The sequence below is a fragment of the Arvicola amphibius genome, chromosome 6, assembly GCF_903992535.2.
Source record: "Arvicola amphibius chromosome 6, mArvAmp1.2, whole genome shotgun sequence".
NCBI lineage: Eukaryota > Metazoa > Chordata > Mammalia > Rodentia > Cricetidae > Arvicola > Arvicola amphibius.
Window position 1 is genome coordinate 814,935 of NC_052052.2, and position 22,880 is coordinate 837,814.

Consider the following 22,880-nt stretch of genomic DNA (forward strand, 5'->3'; position numbering starts at 1 on the left):
CTTTAAAACTACATTTGCTTAAGATCAAATACACTTACTAAGAAAAGGAGGATATAAATGTTTGACCAATGTGACACCATGGTTTTCAGATAACAGTTCAGCCCTAGAGACATCTGGCTGGTCAGACTACCAGTTCTTCCCTTATCACCTGAGAGGTACTGACCTCTACTCTTAATTCTGCAAGGTGTCTTTTTAATTCCAAGCTAAATTAGATACACAGATTGGTCCAGAGCCCTAAATACCAATATTTAGGATACAGTTTTGTTCCATCTGATACGAAGAAAACCTGAATATTATGGAAAAAGTTTGAAACACTCCCCACTCAGGAACCATTTTAAACATTCTGTCCTGTTTTTGTTTGTTTTTATTCTCTCTCTCTCTCTCTCTTTTTTTTTTTTTTTTTTTTTTTGTGGGTTGACACTCTAGAGTCATCAACTGAAAAAAATGCTTCCACCATATTGGTCTATAGGTAAGCCTAGGGGGCATTTTCCTATTAATAACTGATGTGGGCAGTGCCATCATTGGGCAGTGGTTCTGGGGTAGGCTAACTAAGTCTTTTGAGGCCTCTGCTTCAGTTCTTGTCTTCAGTTTTCTGCCCTGAATTCCTTTCACACGATGAACTAAAATTACAAAATAAAATAAACTCTTCTCCAAATTGTTTTTGCTTTTACCAAAAGAAAGCAAACTGAGCCAGGGGGTGGTGGCTCACACCTTTAATCCAGCACTTGCAAGGCAGAGGCAGGTGGATCTCTGTGAGTTTGAAGCCAGCCTGGTCTACAGACTGAGCTCCACAGAGAAAACTTGTCTTGAGAAAACAAAAAAAAAAAGAAAGCGAACCGGAACACACCCCATGAACTGGAATGGTAGTGTACATCGTAATCCAAGATCGTGGGAAGTGGAGACACCATGACTCAGAGTTCAAGACCAAGTTTGACTAAGTAACAAGTTTGAGGCCCGGATTCTATACCCTAAAGCCAAGGAAAACAAAGAAACAATACCATAAAACTTCCCAGACTGAGATCAAATTAAAATGCTAATCTCCATAAAACTAAGGTGTCTCCACCTCCATGGTAGTAAAGATGACAAATGACAAACTGTACATGGTCAGGACCACCAACTATCATGAATTATGAATCGCTTGTAACTCAGTCCTGCTTCAGGGCAGCTGTGCTAAGTTTGGAATCTGTTGCTTTCTGTATTTGCAGAATTAAGAAAGGATACTGCAAAAAGAAAACAAGACTAGCAGGCAAAGAAATCTAAGTTATCTAAAAAGCAATCTGGGTGAGAGGAATTCTGGGCCCCATGCTACTCAGGCACAGGATCTAAGAGAATCTGCTGTTTTATTTCAAGGAAAAGCAAGAGGTTCTTCCAGGTCCAGAGGTACTTTTCAATATGATAGTGACATATTTAATCCAAACACACATATTTAAATTCTAGACATTTCAGCTATAAGTATATTAGGGTATATTTGGATTTTTGAAGCAGATCAAAGACTTGAGGTAAAATTCAGCTACATCATTCTGAGTCCTTTTAATCAAATCATGTTTGCAGATTTATTTATCTCTCTATAATGTAGCTCTGACTGTCCTAGAACTTACTATGTAGACCGGGTTGACCTCAAACTTAAGAGTCCAGTTGTCTGCTCCTAAAGTACTTGCATTAAAGCCAAGCCATGTTTTGATGAATAAACTTTCTCTAAAAAGAACAACACATGTGACAAGGTATAAAATCCCTTCCAATCCTGTGTCACAGAATTTATCACAGAACTAAACTGGGCACAGAAACTTAAGCCTGTTGCTTTTTAGTTACAACTTTTTCTTTTTAGTTCTAGAAATTTAATCCATGGTTTCCTGCACAGGAAATTGTGCTTCACCAATGAACTGTACCTGAGCCCTCTGGCACAATTTTTTTTTTATGAGGTGCTAAGGACTGAACCCTGGAGCCTTGAGCATACAAGGCAAATTCTTGACTACTAAGGCATCTCTTACTCTTCAGATGATTCTTTTACTTTTGTGGAGATAGGATACTGTGTAGCCAAGGCTGAAAGCTGCTCAAGCTCCCCTTTTATGGTGCTTAAAGTCCACCTCCTCTACCCATGTTTGGCCACCTAACTAAGGTGATTTCAACTATCTCTACAGGACAATATAAGGGCCCTCAGCTACTCTATTTCTGCTGGTCTTTTTGAGGACCTGAGCAAGGGTATTAAGAGACATCTATAGTAGCTCATCCTCCGAGTTAAGAGGTCACCTTCAGAGAGCTCAGTAATTGCTGATTCAGTGAGGAATTAAGACTATGCTAAGCCGTCAGCTGATCCTCCAGAAGGTGAAAGAAGACACACATTCTAATCTCAGGTCAAGTAACTTGGAGGAACCAACACAATTCACTATGCTACCTGAAGTCTTTCCCTTTCTGATCTCCAGCAGAGATAGAAACTGGGAACCAAGGCCGGCGGTGATGGCGCAAGCCTTTAATTCCAGCACTTGGGAGGCAGAGGCAGGCGGATCTCTGTGAGTTTGAGGCCAGCCTGGTCTACAAGAGCTAGTTCCAGGACAGGCTCCAAAGCTACAGAGAAACCCTGTCTCGGGGTGGGGGGTGTGGGGGGGGGGAGAAAGAAAAAACAAAGAAACTGGGAACCAGTTAAATTGCTGCCTGGAACAGAAAGTGGCAATCACAGAAGGACCCAACCAAAGAGACTTCACCAGGCTTTGGGACGGAGAGAGAGATAAAAACCCCACAGGACTGGGAAAGCATTACGAATATTACAAGTTATACACATACATACATACATACATACATACATACACACATACATACATACATACAATGTACATCCCTACTCAGAAGCCAAAGGAAGAGGTTGTTTGTCCTGCTCGTTCATTCTCTGAAAAATTCCTTTCTTTAAAGCAGAATTTCTCACTGAACCTGGAATGTTTCCCCCCCAGGTAGGATCAAGCATTCTAACTCCACCCCACTACAGCACTGGGGTTAAAAGTTGGTCTGGCTCAATGTCCTTTATTTATGTATTGCTAGCAATATAAATTCAGGTCTGCAAGCTTGTGCTCTAAGAATTCTTAGCTACTCAGACAACTTCCCAGTCCACATAGGCACAAAATCAAATTGCCAGTTACCACAATGAACAAGGACAGTCATGAACTGCAGCTTTGAGTTATATATAAAAAAAAAAAATTATAACAACTTTTCTTTCTCTTTCCGTTTTGATATAGTTCTAATATGTAGTCCTAGAGTCTGAAACTCCCTATGTAGACCATGTTGCCCTTGAACTCACAGAGATCTACCTGTCTCTACTCCAGAAGTACCCAGACTAAAAGTGTTTACCATTATACCCAGCTCAATAACCTTTTACTATGAAGGCAAAAATATAAAGACTATGTAAGGGGGAGGGGAAATACATAACCAGAACATCTCCCTAAAGAGCTACTTTGGATTTTAAGATGCAACCACTGACGAGCCAGAAAGAATGGTCATCTGAAGGTTTTATTTGCTTTGTGAGACAGGGTTTCATGTAGCCCAAGCTGGCCCAGAACTTGCTATGTGGCTAAGACTGATCTTGAGCTTCTGTGATTCCCCCTGCCTGTACCTGCTGAGTTCTGGGGTTATAGGCATGCACCACCACCCCCAACCTCCCAGTTACACAATACTAGCAATATCCCAGGGCCTAGTACATGCTAGGCAAGTAACAGCTCTACTTTGTTGACTGGTCTTTTGAGAGTCTCAGGGTTATGTTGTCTAGTTCAAAGAAAAAAGAAAAACATGTCATACTCCTTCTATACCACCCAAGAAAGAAAACAGACTAAAAACCACCCATGAGCCTTCCCTGTTCACAAGAATATCATGACCCTAAATCTGGGGTCCCACTGATACACACACCTTCCTTCTGACCCATGGTTTTCAAGGCAAACTCATGCTTAAGATTAGATGGAATATCAGGCTTCATCTCACCCCAACTGCCCTTTACTGCTCAGGCCACACACTTGTCCGTAGGTCTCTGAACACACCTGCATGAAGCACACCTTCCCAACACCCCAGTCTTCCCAGTCCAGGGCCCTGGGCTACCAACCAAAGCACAGCTATTGCAATGTTCTCGCATATGGAAGAAAAGCAGAGATTACAATCTATCTATTACCACTTACCTTTGATAATGCACTTTCTGATGAATTTATCAGTAGGAATATTTTCTTTCATTTTCATACTTAATTTTATAAATCATTAAAAGGTAACTTTGAATTTAATCATTTTCTAATTTTACTTATTTATTCTGAATGACCTTTATTTTAAATTGACAATTATGGACTACATAAATTGCCTAATGTTTACACTACAGAATGATTGAATGAAGTAAATGAACACAGCTGTTACCTCACATGTTTAGAACCTTTCTGTAGTGGGAACATTGAAGGTCTATTCTCGGTAGCAAGTTTTTAATACCAGCACTCAGGAGGCAGAGCAGGCAGATCTCTGACTTTGAGGCTAACCTGGTCTACAGAGTGAGTTCCTGGACAGCCACGGCTGTTTCATGGACAAGCCCCGCCTCGAAAACAAAAAACAAATCTATTCTTGGTCTGGGCATGTACTTTAGTGGTACACCAATTGCCTAGACTATACGTTCAATGCCCGGCACTGCAAAAACAATCAATGGATAAATCTACTCTTAATTTTAACAGCATCAACACAATGCATACATGATCTCTGAAACATACTCCTATTTAACTGAAGTAGAACCCTTTGAGAAGAGGGCAATACCCCACGCCCTTTTTCTTTTCTGATGAGACTGCTTCCATCATTAAACGGTCACGTAAAGCACTCATCTGCACAGCAATTGTATGGGGACCCTGTGGAGAACTAAAGATAGAATCGTTTGTTCTCTAGCTATTTACACCCTACAGCAGATCATTTCAGAAAGAAAGAAAATAACAAGCAAAAATTCCATTCTGGTAACAGAATATGGGAAAAGAGAAAAAAAGGCCCGAAGGGGTGGGGTCTGGAAGGGCTGCAGCCACACAAGCCATGCTGCACCATGTTTCACTGTCAGTGTAAAACACGGCAAGACCCAGAAGTCCAATAAACGGTAGTTATCAAACTGTAAAAGATAAATAAGCAGAAGGTAGGACCACGTGGGAGGATAAAGACAGCCATTAATTTATATTCCGTACAGCTTCCCAGTGAGGACGAAAAGACCACTGGAAGCCCACATTTAGTTTTTGGGACCAGTCTGCTGCTGGAAACTTAGTATCTTTTTACCTTTCATCGTCCCATTTTTGCATTACAACACGGCCAACAGAGTAGCTGGGAAAACTGTGATCCAGAATCTAAAAGATGAGGGAGGGGTGAAGAAAAGCCGGTGCTGGCATGAGAAAGATAGTGGTGCAATAAGCCAGTGAAATGGAGATTTGAATAGAGAATATGCACCTGTCAGCCTAGACCTGGCTGCCGGGCAATTGATGGAACAAGTTTTCTAACCCACCTTCTCTCACTATGCAGCCTCAACTAGCCAGGAACTCACAAGGATCTGCCTACTTTTGCCTCCTGAGTGTTGGGATTAAAAGTGTGTGCCACTACGCCCACACCAACTCAACTTTCTAACCACTGTCATTTAGAAATCCTAGCAGTGAGCTAACATTTCAAGCACTGCTTTGGAAGGGCCAATTCATACCTTGAGTCTGTGCCCCAGTGCATGGCATAAATCTTGGCCAGATGACCCCTCAGCGTTCTTCTGGTTCGCATTTGGATTCTTCCCACTGGATCAATGTTGTTTGTGATCTTAAAAATAAAATTAGTACAGATTAACTTTAGCAAATAGACTCTCCACCTGCGTTCCAGTACAGAATATCAACTGAGAATCAAAAAATATTGAATGGAAAATCCTGTTATTTACTTAAAAGAATATTTTATGTGTATGGTGTGTTCCTGAATGTTTGGGTGTACCAAGTGCATGCAGGAGCCCTAGGAGGTCAGAAAAGAGACTGCACCTGGAATTACTGACAGTCATGAGCCACTGTGGGGGTGCTAGAAAACAGAATACAGGTCCTCTAGAAGAGTGGCAAATATTTTTAATTGCTGAGCCGTCTCTCCAAAAGCCAATTTATAAACATTAAATTGCACCTGCTCTTAAGTAGCACAATTAAACTGTCCATCCTGTAGTACCTGCTGTGTGAATCCCCTTAAACATACAGCATGTCTATTAGCAATATACTGCAGCAATCAAACACTTACGTACCACGGGGCCTATGCCACTCACCACTTTACCCAGTGGGAAGGCACTGTGGTATCCCATATCATTTCAGTACAAACAGTAAGATATTTTAAAAGATCAAGAGTGTATACCCCATGTGACTACTATAGAAAAGTCATAATTTTATTATTGCTTCATTAAATTATGAGTTATCACCATCTTTAGCTAATATACAAACCATACTTTCACCCAGTCATGGATATTCACTTTTTAAAAAAAAAAGCAACAACTGTGTCTATGAGGTCTGAGGGCCAGGCATCTAATTCCCAAGAGAAGGTGGACAGGTGTTCACTGTGCTAGTAACTTTCCATTGTCAACCTGACACAACCTAGAATCACCCAAAAAGAGAGAACCTCAGTTAAAGAATCTTCTGTGGGGTACTGTCTGGACTGTCAACTGATGTAGCAGGGTTCAGACCACTGTGAGCAATACCACCTCTATGCAGATGATCCTTGGCTGTTCAGAAAGTGAGGAGTAAACAATGCTCCTCCTATGGTTCCTGCCTGACTTTACTCAATGGTGAATTATGACCTAGAAGCAAGTCTAAGTCAAAATAAATCTTTCATCCCCAGGTTACTTTTAGCCAAAGCGCTTCACCACAGCAAGAGCTGACGGTCATATGTATTTTCAATAACTTTTAAAATGAATCTTTGTTTATTGGGGTAGAGGAGCAGCACACGCGTCTTTATCATGTGAGCCCTAGGGACTGAACACAGTGCTGAACTGGTGGGAGGAACACGTTACCCACTGCGTCATCCATTAGCCCTGTACATGCTTTAGAATCAGTTTGATTCTTCTGGACATGCGTCTGACAGTAAAACTGTTTGTCATGTGGAAGAAATCTCATTTTCATTTAAAGAACATTCACTGGTCCTCACTGCCTACCTACCATCAGAACCAACTTCCAAATGAAAAGTCTTGGTAGTGGTTTTACATCCCCACCCAACAGGACAGACTACTCATTCCAGAAGTTCAACATGAAGGTAACAGCCCACACCAGACTGCATTACGAACAATTGACAGCTGGAAGTGTTTCTTACCTGAGAAAGAGTCGCATCGGCACAAGCTTTACGAGCATCCTATGAAATAACAGATAGGAATTAGTTATATTTCACTTTCAACCTCACGAGTGACTTTCTCTACCATGGTTTCAGGAGCAAAAGTACAGTGTGCATGATGAAGCATTCTTTTGTTCAGGTCACAACAGAAATGATTCACAATCTCTTACCCTGCATAAGACATGCAGACTCCACAGAACTCTGGGGACACTGGAACTACAGGCAGCCCTAGAGTTTACCACACTGGAACTACAGGCAGCCCACATACACCTGCTCTGTCTTTCCCACAGCCTCTGTGAGAGCAGGAGGAGTTGCAAGGAAAGAAACAGGCTAAAGACCAGTTAGCTATCCAGGCCAAAAACCTTCCCTTTGAGAATGCGTTATCCAAGGACTTTATTTTCAAGCCAAATAATGATTAAATTTAAGTTCTATGAAAAAAATAAGGGATCTAGAATTGTTAGTAAAATTCTAAAGAGACTTGGCAGGATGGTGGTGGTGCACACCTTTAATCCCAGAACTTGGCAGGAAGAGGCAGGCGAATCTTTATGAGTTTGAGGCCAGCCTGGTCTACAAAGCGAGTTCTGGGACAGCTAGGACTACACAGAGAAACCCTGTCTCGAAAAAAACAACACAAACAAAAATTCTAAGGAGACTGATAATAAAACAGCAGTAGGCAATCTTTGCTATCTATAAAACCTACCAATACAGCAAAGACCTACAAAAGAAACCACAGTAATTTTTTTACTATGTTTTCACTAATAAATGAAATAAGCCTTGAAATCTCAAAATACCACATACATATAAATACAAAGATATTCATTATGAAGAAAAATGAGACAACCCCACTTTTAAAAGGTCAAAATTTAAATACAGGCAAAAGTCAAAGGAACTGATAACCTTGACTAAGAACCTGATGATTGCACAGGGCTGTAATTTATTAGGATGGCATAGCAAACACACTAAAATGACCATACAGACTTCTAGTCTGTATGGACAGACTTCTAGGTTCCGAGTCCATCCTAATGATTCTGCTCGCAAACTAAACACACTTATTATATAACCAAGTATTTCTACATTTAAAAAATGGATTAAGTGAACAGAAAGGGCTTAAAATAGCTAGTCGCTCTCAAGTGTTTTTCATGCCAATAAGTCTAATACTTTCAAAAACCATGCTTATTGATATAATGTATAGCCAAGGGTTTAAAAGACTAAAAAATAGGGACTGGAGAGATGGCTCAGAGATTAAGAGCACTGACTGCTCTTCCAGAGGTCCTGAGTTCAATTCCCAGCAACCACATGGTTGCTCACAGCCATCTGTAATGAGATCTGGTGCCCTCTTCTGGCCTGTAGGCATACAGACAGATCTTTAAAAAAATAAAAAGACTAAAAAATATAAAATGTGAACAGACATCATGACCACAGCAATTCTTATAAGGGAAAACATTTAATTGCAGTAGCAGCTTAGTTCCGGGTCAGTTCATTAGCATCTTGGTGGGGACCAGGAACGTGTGCAGACAGACATGGTGTTGACTACCTACATCTTTATATGTGTAGGCAACAGAAAGTGAACTGTGACACTGGGAGTGGCTTGAGCACAGGAGACCTCAAAGTCCACTCCACAGTGACACTTCCTCCAACAAGGCCACACATCCTAGTAATGCCACTCTCTTTGGGGGTCATTTTCTTTCAGACCACCAAAAAGGGTGTTTCATATGAAAAACAATCTTAAGAACAACACTTCCTAGAAAGAGACAATGAGACTCTGTCTCAAAAACAAACAACAGAAAAGGCCCTCCCTTCCCATTTGGAGACTCAATGGTCTTCACCTCTCCTCACCAATTCATCATAAAAGTAGCCCGGTGTTGAGAGGCAAGGTCCAAATCCAATGCAGCCATTTGTGAGAATGACACTCATTCGGAGGGCTGAAGCAGAGTGTCTTTACTAGGAATGGTCAAAACTGGTGCTGTCCACAATGGAGGCACATTAAACACAGCGAGTGTGAACTAAAGGATGCCCTGAGAGTGAGGCGCTGTACTTTAAGAGCAAACAAAACTCAAGTGAAAGCACTGTAAAGAACTGACCAGAACAATACTGTACTTAGCTAGATGGAACTAGATCAAACTTGTTGAAATTGTTTTTAGCTACTTTTTATGTTTTCCCGTGGGACAGGGCCTTGTATTGCCTACTTGGTCTCAAATGTCACGTGTAACTGAGAATGGCCTTGAACTCCTGATCCTCCTGCTTCTTTCTACCTCTTGACTGCTGTCCACAGGGACACTAACTGTGTGGGTGTAGGGAGGAGGGCACTAAGGACTACACATGTGACCGGAGTGAAAACATGGGGAAGCTGCAGGCGCTACGTGGCTGTAACTATGCAGCACTGTAAACGGCTCGCTCTTCTGTTTCCTTTCTCTTCTTCACCTTTGTTCTAAGCACCTTTTCCCCAACACCTGGGCTTTCTTATCCTTTCTCTAAATTTACCCTCTGCCACGTAGTTGACTTCCATGCCAGCCTAACATTAAAAAAATAATAGCCCAACATAGTAGCACACACCTTTAGTTCCCTGCACTTGGGAGGCAGAGGCAGGCAAATCTGTGACTTTGAGGCCAGCCTGGTCTACACAGTGATTTCCAGAATAGCCAGAGTTACATAGTAAGAACCTGCCTCAAAAAAGCAACACTTAAATCATACTGAAGTAGGACTATCTTCAAGAAAGACTTGAAAAATAATTTCAGATAGTTACTCAACACAACTCCCTTGTCCCTCAGAATTTATATGCTCAGCTTTCAGAACTTCTGAGACAAAGATTAAAAAAAAAAAACTCGAAAGCATATGATCTATGCAAATGCCTCAAACTGTCAGTATTCCTGCATCAGTCTCCTGATCTGCTGGCATTACAAGCAGGTCTCATTGTATCTGGCTTTAATTTTTTTTCTTTTTTTTTTATATTTATTTATTTATTATGTGTACAGCATTCCTTCCATGTATGCCTGCAGGCCAGAAGAGGGCACCAGACCTCATTACAGATGGTTGTGAGCCACCATATGGTTGCTGGGAATTGAACTCAGGACCTTTGGAAGAGCAGGCAATGCTCTTAACCTCTGAGCCATCCCTCCAGCCCTAATTTTTTTTTCTTAAAATATCATTTTGTTTTGTGTGTGTCCGTGTGGGTATATGCAAGTACTTGTAGATGACAGAAGAAAGTATCAAATCCCCTGAAGTTAAGAGTTACATGGGGTTGTGAGCCACTTGAGCTGGGCGCTGGGAACCCAACTGGGGTTCTCTGAAAGTATATTTAAGTGCTCCTAATTGCCGAGTCAACTCTCCAGTCCTGATGTTACCTTTTGAGACAAGGTCTCATAGTACCTAGGCTAGCCTCAAACTCGCCATATATCTGAAGACAACTCTGAACTATTATCATTCTGCTTCTTCCTGCCGAGCGCTACATTAAAGGTATGTACAACCATGCTCCTGGCTTTAAGTTTTTAAGTCATTCAGAACAGCAGGGGAAGCCAGGCACGCTTTGCAATCCCAGTTACAGAGGGAACTGAGACAGGAAGAAGACTTGAACCCACAATTTTGAGATTAATCTTAGTACCATAATAAAGAATCTCACCCCACTGAACCCCCTAAGAAAAAAACTCATAACCCTGTAAAGATTTTAGGTGAGGATCAGGGCTAGGGTGTAGTTCAGTGCTATAGTACCTGCCTCCCATGAGGAACACATAAATTTAGGGAAATATCTGCTATTACTTAAATTTGTTTTGCAGGAAATAACTTTATACCACACCAAATATTTCAGAAAGCTTTATTAATTCCAGGGGAGTACATTAAAGAACACTGGCCAGGACAATCTAGACTCCAATGCCCAGCTGTAAAATGCTTACAGCAGGATATTTTCTGTTTTATCCCTAACTCTAAATCTCAGACAATTCTGGTATTTTTTTTTTAAATTCAAGAAAAAACTGGAGCTGGGTGGTAGTGGTGCACGCCTTTAATCCCAGCACTCGGGAGGCAGAGGCAGGTGGATCTCTGGGAGTTCGAGATCAGTCTGGTCTACAAGAGCTAGTTCCAGGACAGGCTCCAAAAGCCACAGAGAAACCCTGTCTTGAAAAATCCACAAAAAGAAAAAAAAATTGGAAGCTGTACAGTGGTGGCACATGCCTTTAATTCTAGCACTTGGGAGGCAAAAGCAAACAGATCTCTATGAGTTCAAGGCCAGACTTGTCTACAAAGGAGTTCCAGAACAGCCAGGGCTGTTAAACAGAGAAACCCTGTCTCAAACAACGATGATGGGGAAAAAAAGAAAAGTTAGCCAAAACGGTGCTGGAGATTCTCCATGAAGTCCCCCTGGCAGCCTGCACACAACTGACAAAGTAAAGGAAATGTGACTGTTCAACAACAGGCAGACACTGACTGTTGTCAACAAGTTACTGAATGAGATTCTGAGGATTGCTGTGTCTTTAGATGAGAGCGTGAAAATCAGAGACAGCTATTTCAAATATACAAAGCTCTAAACAAAATGAAAACTGGGTTTTTCCTAGTAAATCTTAAGTCTTTTTACCTAGCTCTTTAGACCAAGTCTAAGAAAGAAAACATATACTTTAATTGTACAAAGTCAGCCTGGTCTACATTTTGAGTTCCAGGATAGTCGAAGTTACATAGTGAAGAGAAACCTTGTCAAGTAACAAATAAAATACAAACCCCTAAACTATTAAACCCACATTCACCTGGTATGTATAAGGGCTCTCAGTTCTACCTCGAGCACCACCTCAAAAGAATCAGATTACAGTGAAATTTATCTTTCCCCTTCATTTTTTTTATTCTTTTTTTTTTTTATTTTTTGAGAGAAGATTTCTCTGTGTGGACTAGTCTGACCTCAAACTTAAGAGACCTGCCTGCCTCTCTCTGCCTCCTCAGTGCTGGAATGAAAGGTGTGTGCCACCACCCAGCTGAAATTTATCTTTCACTTAGTTTTGTACTCAGGTAGACAAATCTGTTCTCTCTGGTGGCTCAAGAGCTGTTGTATACATTTCAACAGTCATCCTGGAGCACAACCCACTTCAAAATCACGAGGAAAAAAAAGACAGGTCATCTAAGCGCCACTTTACTGAGCCTTTCACTCTCATCTTTGTCTCTGCCAGGTTAGTATCCGCCTGATACCGCCACACAGAGGACCTAAAACATAGCTCCCCAGAGGAAGACTCAATGTCTTCGATGAATTCGACAGAAACATGCCATGTACATTCAAGCAACAAATTATAGTTAGTAAGAAAACAAAATTTCTGAAAACCATTATAACAGACAGGCATCTGGAGCATGGTCAGCACATACTAGCCCACTTCACCTTACTCTGTCGTCCACAGCAGGAAACACAGACGCGCACTGCTACTTACTCTGATCTGGTTCTTCAGTTGTTCGGCCTCCTGCCGCAGCTGGTCAAGTTCACTCATCTTCAGGTCTCGGTGCTCTCCTCACTTTAGAATTCAAGCTCTGCAACATTTCGAAACACGGCACAGAATAAATAAGCTACAGGAACATTGGTTAACTGAAATTCACAGTTATGAGCACTAACTGCTCTCCCAGAGGTCATGAGTTCAATCCTTAGTACCCATATATGATGGCTCATCCATAATGAGAGCTGGTGCCGCGCCGTCTTCCGGCTTGCAGGCACACACGCGGGCAGAACAATGTATACTAAATAAATAAATAAATAAATATTTTTTTTTATTTGAAAAAATCACTTTTGAGTAACTTATAAAGCAAGTAAAACACTGGGTATGGTGGCACAAGCTTTTAAATCTAGCACTTGGGGAGGCAGTCGAATCTCTGTGAGTTCCAGGCCAGCCTGGTCTACAAAGTCAGTTTCAGAATAGCCCAAGGCTGCATAGACACCCAGTCCCAGAAAAACCTTAAAAGAAGAAAGGGGGTGGGGGAGAGACAAAGAAATTGAAAACTTCAGAGCTATGGTCTCATAAAACAGAACTTTGCTGCAGCATTCATCAAAACTTTTAAAGTCCTATGTAGAACTGGATTAAAAACAATCTCTTTTGCCGGTACAATGTCTAATACACACCACTGTAGCAGTGGACTGGAACACTATAAACTGTTAGTGCCAACAGTGGCGGTGCATTCCACTACTTAGGCGGCTGAAGAAAGACCTTAAGTTCCATGCCTACCTGTGCAGAGACCCACTCTCCAGAAAAATTAAATCACTTAAAATAACACAGATAACACAGGCCTTTCTCATCATGAAAAGACTGCATCTCTCAGAAACCAAGAACAAAGTGCTAGACATCCAGAATAACTACCACATTGAGAAATCAAGAATAATTTCTTCAGGAAACAGGACTGGGACACTCTGGAAAACTACAACTTCAAAACTATGGCAGTCATCACGAGACTTAAAAGGACAAAGGGGATCCAGAAGTCCTCTATTTCCACCAAAACTCTAGGCTGTGGAATCCCAGGAAGCTCAGAAACATCTTGACCCTTCTAAGCACAAACGTTCTGAACAAGGCTGGTCACGTGCTGCATACCCAGTCATATAAGACATCTCCAAACTCTAAGGTCATCCTGTTATGACTTTTTCAGCCCAGAATGCAGACATTCCGTTGGTAGTGCTTGACTAACATATATGAAGCTCTGGATTTGAGTCCAGCCCCAGGATAAATGGGGTGCAGGGGTGTACACCTAAAATCCCAGCACTTTGGAAATAAGCAGGAGGATCAGAGTCACCCTTTAAGGTAATCCTTGGCTACACAATTTGAGGACAACTGTTTCAAAATAGATAAGCAAACAAACCTGACTTCCTGGACTGGGGATATAGTTCAGTTAACAAACTGCTTACCTACAAGGTTTAAATGCCCACATGTGTGGTGCTCACCTATAGTTTCTCTCCAGGTGGAAGCAGGAAGTTCAAGGAGGTCACTATTAGCTACACAGTGGTTTGAGATACTGCCTCAAAAACAACAAAAACAAAGTAACAAAAAACAAACCACAAAACCCACGGGGGGGGGGGGGGGGGGGGGGGGGGGGCCGGGGAGGGCTTCTTTTCCTCGGAGGAAGTCATATATGGACATGCCTCTGTGCCGTCTGAAACTCATTTCCTTCATCCTTAGCCTAGGTTGGCCTTGAATGCACATCTCTGGCCTCAGAATCTCAGTACTGGAATAGCAGGCCTCATAGGTCATTGTACCTGGCATACAGGCTACACTTCTGACAAAGATGTTGGCTTTTAAATCAATCAATCATAAATGTGATCAAAGCAATTTAAAACTAAAGATAAAATTACTTAATAGCAAAGTGATTTATGCAAGGACCTTGACCCTCCAATGTAAATTACACAAGAGTATTGGTTTTTTAACTGTATTTTAGTTATGTGTGTCATGTAAATGCCTAGTATCCCCAGGTCAGAAGAATGTATTGCATCCCATGGAACCAGAATTAGATGGCTGTTGGCTTCCATGTAGGTGCTAGGAATCAAGAGTCATCTCTCCAGCCCTTCCCCCAGTCAACAAAATTTTTGTGTAAAAGTTAAAGAGGTGCTTAGGGTACAGGGGATGAGGCAGAGACACGTGCATTCTTGGGTTCAGTGGCTAGTTAACCCAGTTGAAATGGAACCTTCTAGGTCAGTAGTTCTCAGCCTTCCTAATGTTTCCACCCTTTAATATAGTTAGTTCCGTGGCGCACGCCTTTAATCCCAGCACTCTGAAGGCAGAGACAGGTGGATCTCTGTGAGTTCGAGGTCAGCCTGGTCAACAAGAGCTAATGCCACGACAGGCTCCAAAGCTACAGATAAACCCTGTCTTGAAAAACCAACAACAACAAGTTAGTTCCTCATGTTATGATGACCCCCATCATAAAATTATTTTCATTACTACTTTAAAATTCTAATTTTGCTGTTATGAATTGAAATGTAAATATCTGTGCATACCAATGATCTTAGGTGACCTCAGTGCAAGGGTCATTTAATCCGCAAAGGGTTGAGACCCACAGGTTGAAAACCCCTACTTTAGGTTAGTGAGAGGCTCTGTGTTGATAAATGAGGTAATGAATTAGTAACACAAGAGGCCAAGATTGGTCTACATACATACATAGATGAGTACACCTACCTACGTGCATGATACACACACACACACACGCATGCACGCACGGACACACAAAAATAAAATAAAAATTAAACCAACAAAACTTTAGGTGTGATGGCATGCCTCTAAGCTTCAGAACTTGGGAGAACCAGAGGTAGAAGGACTGCACTGAGTCTGAGGTGAGGCCTCTCTGGTAATATAGTGGGCTCCAGGCTACCTAGGACTATGTATCAAGATCCTGTCTCAACTCTTCCTCAAAACTCAAAGTTAGTATCACATGGCTTAACTAATCACTGTTATTTTCATTAAGAGTAAAAACACACCTTAGGTAAATCATCTGGATGACCCCAAGCGTAACTGCTTAAGTTCCTGATACTTTTCTATTCTACAGAAAAACGAATGAATACCATCAGTGAAGATCCACACTATAGGCTCCTGATGCAACACTGGCAACAAGATCCCTTCCAACTAAGTACCTTTGCTGCTGGGCAGTACAGAAGCACTTTAGAACAATGAGTTTGAGAGTAACCACCAGTAATGGGCTACTAAGACTCGCTAGGAAAGCTTCAGCAAGGGAGAATGCCTCAGGTTTCCCTGAACATCCCCAGCATGAGAACATTATTTACTTTTTCAGGAAAGACTGGGTCATTCTGTCTTTAGCACACAATATTTAAGGACTAAGTTTAAGAATATTCCTATACAACAGAATAACATCATGTTGTTGAGATAGAAAGATGTGGTACGTGTTAGTCTTGCATGTGTCTGGCTTGCTTCACTGGTTTTACTCAGGGTCACTACACTCCAGCACTTCTTACCCTACAAAGTCACTCTGGCTATAAAACCTTCCACCCAATCCAGCATTCAACTAAGAAAAAGTAGCAACCAAAGTCACAAGGTACCCTGAGTTAGTTCAGTCAACACACAGCAGATGCCCCGGACATAAACACTAAAGCGGAGTTAGCTTTAAATCACAAAACTGAAAACAACACACTAAGGATTTTGTAAACAGAGGAACTTTCTGAGCTGTCTCAAAAGCTCCTCAGGCTTGGCGGCCAGTGACTTTACCTAAATAGCCCATTAGCTTTATAAAGATTTTTCACTAGGTTTCTAGTAAATCCATTTTCCTAGTTTTAAGTACTATAACTGGGTGACTGTCGTATATTTTTTTCTGTAGTATATGAAGAGAGTATCCAATTAAATGAAAGATTTTAGGTCAATGGGTTAAGTCTGTGGGTTAAGTCTCTTGCTGTTCAAGCATCATGATCTCAGTTCAACCCCTAGAACCTAACCACGTAAAGATAGAAAGAGAAAACCTGGCTCCATAAAATCACCCCCTGATGCTCACAGTATGTTAAAAAGAAAGAAAAGGGAGGAAGGAGAATGGGAGGGGGAAATCTTAATAGCTAGCATCTTTTTCTAAAAAAATGTTTTATCTATTTGTATATGTGTATGGAACACACCTGGTAAGGACAGAGAACAGCTTGAAGGAGCTGGTTCTCGGATTCCATGCAGCATTGAGTACCTTTACCTGCTGTCCTAATATTACCTTTTCACGCCTGAAGGAAGTACAGCACACATTACTATTTACAGTTTTAATATTTTAAAATGAATGTTTAATAAGTCTTACTTACATTTAATCACTTTTGACTTTCTCTTCAGTGTTGTTAGTCCCTTGGCCCTTCTGGAAACCCCACCATCAGGTCTGCTTGCCGGGGCAGCTCTTCTCCTCCAGAGCATGTCCCAGGTAAGCTCTGGCTATGCTGAGGTGGCACTTTCCAGTCTAATCCACTAAGACAGGACCTGCTGAGGCCTCCTGACTGCCCATGACCCACATCTGACTTCAGTTTTAAGTTAGAACTGCTGTTTGGGAAATCTAAATAATTTAGAAGCATGGGGCTAAGAATGTAGCTCAGAAGAAGAGTGCTTGCCCACCATGTGAAAACAAACAAGCAGATGAGACCTATCCTTACTTTAAGAAACATGCAATACCTTTAAGTAAAGTGTTAGCATGATTAGAATAGTTCACACATGTGGTATGAGATGTAAAATCCTCAACGTGTGACAAAGACAGCAGCAGCATAATGCCCCTCCGATCAAGACCCCGGTGAAGGAAGTCGTGACAGAGTACCTCAACAGTAACCTCAGGGTCCTACTATTAGACAGTTATTAACAATGACACTTGGGCTACAAGTCTGCTACCGACAGAAAAGGGACATATGGGCTGTCAAGATGGTTCAGCCAGTAAAGACACTTGATGTCAAACCTGCCAGCCTGATTTGGACAGCTCAGGATACACTTCATAGAAAGGGAGAATTGACCCCTGTAAGTTGTCCTGACTTCTCAATGTACACACACAAAATAGACTATAATTCAAAAATTTTTTAAGGGGCATATTTTGAAAAACAATTTCATTGCCGTGCAGGGGTGGTGCACACCTTTAATCCCAGCACTCAGGAGACAGAGACAGGGAGATCTCTGTGAGTTCAAGGCCAGCCTGATTTACAGAGCAAGTTCTAGGACACTCAATGCTAAACAGAGAAAAACAGTCTAGAAAAACAAAAACAAAGAAAGCAAGAAAAAGAATTTCAGTTTCTCCAACATACAAACAGGACTTCACTGAATCACGTTTTACTCTGGTCTAGAACATCATCATCTATGCCACAGAGCTAAAACAAAAATTAGATGAGATAATCAGTCTGACAGTCCACCCCCCATAAGCCTCTCAGTGATTATACTACTAAAGTGTCCCCTTGAACAGAACAACTCCAAAGTTAATAGCTGACATTTGAGTAGAAGTCATATTGGCAAAGAACACTACTGTCCTTTGAGATGTTATTTTCAATGACAGGAATTTCTTGAAGATTTGAAGTTATGAAAGTGGCTGGGTTTATAAATGAATGTCTTTGATCCCAGCACTCAGGAGGCAAAGGTAGGTGGATCTTTGTGAGTGTTAAGGCCAGCCTGGTCTAAATGTGAGTTTCAGGACAGTCAGACCTACATAGTGAGATTCTGTGTCAATCTGAGAGAAAGAAAGGGATGGAAGGAGGGAGGGGAGATTAGAACTGTGGAGCCAAACCCAAACAGAACAAAACAAAACAAAACAGCACTAGACCTGAACATAAACAGGGAGCTGTACAGGGAGCAACAGTCAACACATTTTCTAAGTGTGATAATAGTATTGTTTTATGTTTAAAGATACTAAAGTCTTTAAGAACAAAGATTCTCCTCAAAACAAGCAAGAAATAGAGAAATGGGTAGGGGCATGTGTAAGAAAAAGATCAGCTATGAGCTAGTGATGATTTTAGTTTGCTGACAAATTTTTCAAGTGGTTAACTTCTTGTACGTATTTGGTTTTCTATTAATAGCCACCTTTTAAATTTGGTAAAATGGAACATACATCTAATCTCAGCACTCAAAAAGGTAAAACAGGAGGACACTGAGAATTGGGTCAATGTGGGCTATACATTAATATCCTGTTTCAAACTAAATTATTTGTGAACTCTGAATCTTGATTCTTGACTGAAATGTAAGAAAACAAAGAGGAAAAAAAAAGCTGGGTGGTGGTTCATGCCTTTAATCCCAGCACTTGGAAGGCGGAGGTAGGCAGATTTTTGAGTTCTAGGCTAGCCTGGTCTACAGAGTGAGTTCCAGGAAGCCAGGGCTGCACAGAGAAACCCTGTCTTGGAAACCAAAACAAAATAGTGCAAAGACACAGTAACAGCTAGGCATTATTGCAAATGCCTAACTCTTGTTCTGAAGGGTTAGATACACTTTTTTTGGCCTCTGTACAAGCATAGGCACAGGCATGTATAATACCTGCAGGAACACGAACACACACAAGGATGGAGGGATGGCTCAGTGTTTCAAAAACTAAGGCCTCAGGCCTCTGGGGACCCCTGTACTCACATGCAAATACCCCTACACACACAAAAAACACATATCCAATTAAAAATAAAACTTAAAAAAATACACATGCATGGACACACACACAAATTTTTGAAATAGAGAAGCGGGCAGATGTTGGTGGCTTACACTTGTGGTCTCAGCTGAGAGAATGAGGCGGGAAGACTACTGGACTTTACGGTCAACCTGGCCTGCAGGTGACACACCAAAGGGAGGTTGGGGACAGCGGGCTGAAGAGACGGCTTAGGGGTTGAGAGCACTGGATGTTATTCCACAGGACATTCCCAGCACCATATAGGAGATAACAACTATCTGTAACTCTTTCTCTTTGGCCCCGGCCTGCACTGCATGCACACAGTACAGACACACAGCAGGAAGACACCTAGAAATATAAAATCAACAAAGGGGAGGTAGAGGCACAAGTCTGAGGTTAGCCAGGCCCACATTTAGTAAGACAGACTATCTAAAGAGAGGGAAACGAGGCAGGTCAGGGTCAGATTAGACAATACAGCAAGAGAACAGGTAAAACTGACAGAGTAATAGAGACCATGTGAAAGAAAGTAAAACTTATAACAAAGGAGCTAGAGAGATGGTTCAGTGGTTAAGAGCACCAGCTGCCCTTCCACCGGTCCTGAGTTCAATTCCCAGCAACCACATGGTGGTTTACACCATCTATGATGAGATCTGGTGTCCACTTCTGACCTGCAGGCATACACATAGGCAGAATATTGTATACAAAAACAAAGCTTTAAAAACAAACAAACAAAAAACCCAATGGGATTAATAACTTTAAAAAACTCCACCCTGGGCTGGTGGTAGATGTAACTTGCCAATAAAGTACAAGTTTAGCATGAGCAAGGACCTCAGTTTGACACCCAGAAGAAATGTAAATGCTGTACTTTAAGAACTGATGAGTGCTGGGCTCTGTGGCTTATGCCTTTAATCCCAGCCTTCAGAAGGCAGGTGAATCTGAGTACCTGACAGCCTGATCTACAAAGTGAGCTCCAGAACAGCCAGGGCTACACAGAGGAACCCTGTCTTGAGACAGAAAACAAAACTAATGAGTATCAGGATGGACACAGAGCACATTTTTAATCACTTCCATAGAAGGCAGAGGCAGGTGGATCTTTGTAAATTCAAGGCCAGCCTGGACTGCATAGTGAGTCTACACAGTCAAAGGTACATGGTGAGACATTCTCAAAATCCCCCACCTCCAAAGCCCCATAAAAATGACAACAATTATATATGTGAAGTTACCTTAATTCAGAAGTGTTTCTGGTCTGTTTTCCCACACATGTAAGTCTATCTGTAACAACAGAAAAGGTTTTTATCATATTGGGGCTATGCTAACAGCTACAGTAGCTACATTTTAGAAAAGAGCACATACATAATCCTCTTCTCTATTACTTTCATCACCATAAATTTCTACTCATTATAGAATTTAATTCTTCAGCACTGAAAAATAAAGAAATGGAGACCAGGCACTCAGCCTGGCCTTCATAGTGAGACCCTGCCTACACACACACACACACAGACACGCGCGCACACGCACGCACGCACGCACGCACACCTACAGAAATAGTAAACAAAATAAAGAGACAAGGGCTGGCAAGATGGCTCAGTGGATAACAAAACTTGATGCCAATCCTAATGACCTGAGTTCAGTCTCTAGATGCCACATCAGGTAGGAGAAAACCAACTCCCGAAAAGTTGTTTTGACCTACCTATCCACCTATATACACACAGCCATGTACATAGTAGGTACTTCAATTACAACACATCCAAAATATGCAGATCCACAGACAAAACAGCAGGAGTTGCATGGGGCCATACACAAAGTATGAAATTTTACTGAGAATAGGCCTCCTTTCAGGGTGACAAAAATATAGACTTAGGTAGGGAGGCAGTTGCACAACAATGTGAATATACTAAGTGCTACTGAATCATTCTCTTTAAAGTGTTTTAATTTTCTATTATGTGAATTCCATCCTAAAAAAGAGAAGGTGGGCGTTGAAGTGGAAGTTAGGGAACACAAGTTAATCAGTAAAAGCAAGCTACATCCACCTCCACACGTCCTCTCGGAGAAGGTCCTATGAGCACATGCCTGAAGAACCATCAAGTTCTCTTAATTAGTCTAGAGGAGGGTCTCAACCTGGCACCCTGATTTATTTTTCCTCATTTTTTGTTGTTGTTTTGTGTTTAACAGCCCTGGCTGTCCTGGAACTCGCTTTCTAGGCCAGGCTGGCCTCAAAATCAGAGACCTGCCTGCCTCTATCTCTGGAGTGCTGGGATTAAAGGTGTGAGTCACCACTGCTCAAAATGTTTATTTATTTCTTTTTAGCATTTTGTTTTACTCTGTCTTTGAGACAGGGTTTCACTAAGTAGCTCTGTCTGGCCTGGAACTTGATATACAGACCAGGCTGGCCTCAAAGTCACAAAGATCCTCCTGCTTTTGCCTCCTGAGTGTTAGGATTAAAGGTGTACACCACCACACCCATCTTACTCTGTGTTTGAACAGGAATGACCCCACAGACTCATGAGTTCAAATGCTTGGTCCATAGGGGGCAGCACGATAAGGAGGCGTGGCCTTGTTGGAAGCCTAACACTGTGGAGGTGGCATTTTTTGGGGGGGGGGGAGATTCTCATATGCTCAAACTACACCTAGTGTGGGGCTGAGCTGTTTTTGCAGCCGTCTATGGAACAAGATGCAGACCTCCTCCAGCACCATGTTTGCATGCACACCACCATGATAATTATAGACTAAACCTCTGGAACTGTAAGCCAGTCCCAGTTAAAGGTTTTCTTTTATAGGAGTTGCCATGACTGTGGGGCGGTGGTGGTGCACACCCTTAATCCCAGCACTCGAGATGCTGAAGCAGGCGGATCTCTGTGAGTTTGAGGCCAGTCTGGCCCACAGAGTAAGTCCCAGGACAGGCCCCAAAGCCAGAGAAACCCTGCCTTGAAAAATCAAAAAAGAAAAAAAAAAAAAAAGGAGAGAGGGCGGGGTGGGGGGTTGTGGTGTCTCTTCCCAGCACTAAAACATTCTGGTTTATTTAAGGTGAAGATGAAATTATTCTTTGGGGAGGGTGAGTTGTTCAGCAACTGACAGGTATACAGTAGATAGATCCCAGTTCCTACTGTCAATTACAATGGCACAACTAGCCTCGCTGTAGCCCCAAGTAAGAATCCTGCCATAAAGGCCATAATTATCCCAATCTCTACACAAAGATCTTCCTGAGCATCTTTTCATTGTAAAAGATAAAGGGATAAATCACCATTTGCTCTATCTGAAACACCAAGGCCCCACTCCCTGGGGGTTCCAGCTTTCTATTCTTTCAGAAGACACTAGGTACTCACTCGCTAGATCCTGTGGCCATGCCAGGATACAGTGGAGAAAGGGGCTGCTTAACTGTCCCAATACCTCATGTCAAGTCATGTGAGTTGTCTGGATTTATTTGTGGGGAAAAAAATAAGATCCAACTGCAGTTTTAAACGGTATGTAGGAATCAGAATTTAAAACACCTTAAAAAATTGGGAAAACCAGAATTTATTGAAACCAAAGCCAATATCCAACATGCT

At 41.8% G+C, this 22,880-nt stretch overlaps 1 protein-coding gene across 5 annotated transcripts in view; it reads right to left on the reverse strand.

The window, feature by feature from the left end:
• Gnb1 (G protein subunit beta 1) overlaps positions 1 to 22,880 on the reverse strand; it is a 59,933-nt gene that overhangs the window by 16,546 nt on the left and 20,507 nt on the right. For 4 of the 5 annotated variants that reach the window (XM_038333142.2, XM_038333143.2, XM_038333141.2 and 1 more), the window contains exons 2-5: positions 20,559 to 20,607; positions 12,705 to 12,801; positions 7,291 to 7,329; positions 5,672 to 5,778 (exon numbers count right to left, since the gene is read on the reverse strand). In XM_038333142.2, coding sequence (XP_038189070.1) covers positions 5,672 to 5,778; positions 7,291 to 7,329; positions 12,705 to 12,761 — 203 coding nt within the window. In that variant the 5' untranslated portion in view covers positions 12,762 to 12,801; positions 20,559 to 20,607. The remainder of the gene's footprint in view (positions 1 to 5,671; positions 5,779 to 7,290; positions 7,330 to 12,704; positions 12,802 to 20,558; positions 20,608 to 22,880) is intronic. The other variant, XM_038333140.2, reaches the window with a different exon arrangement.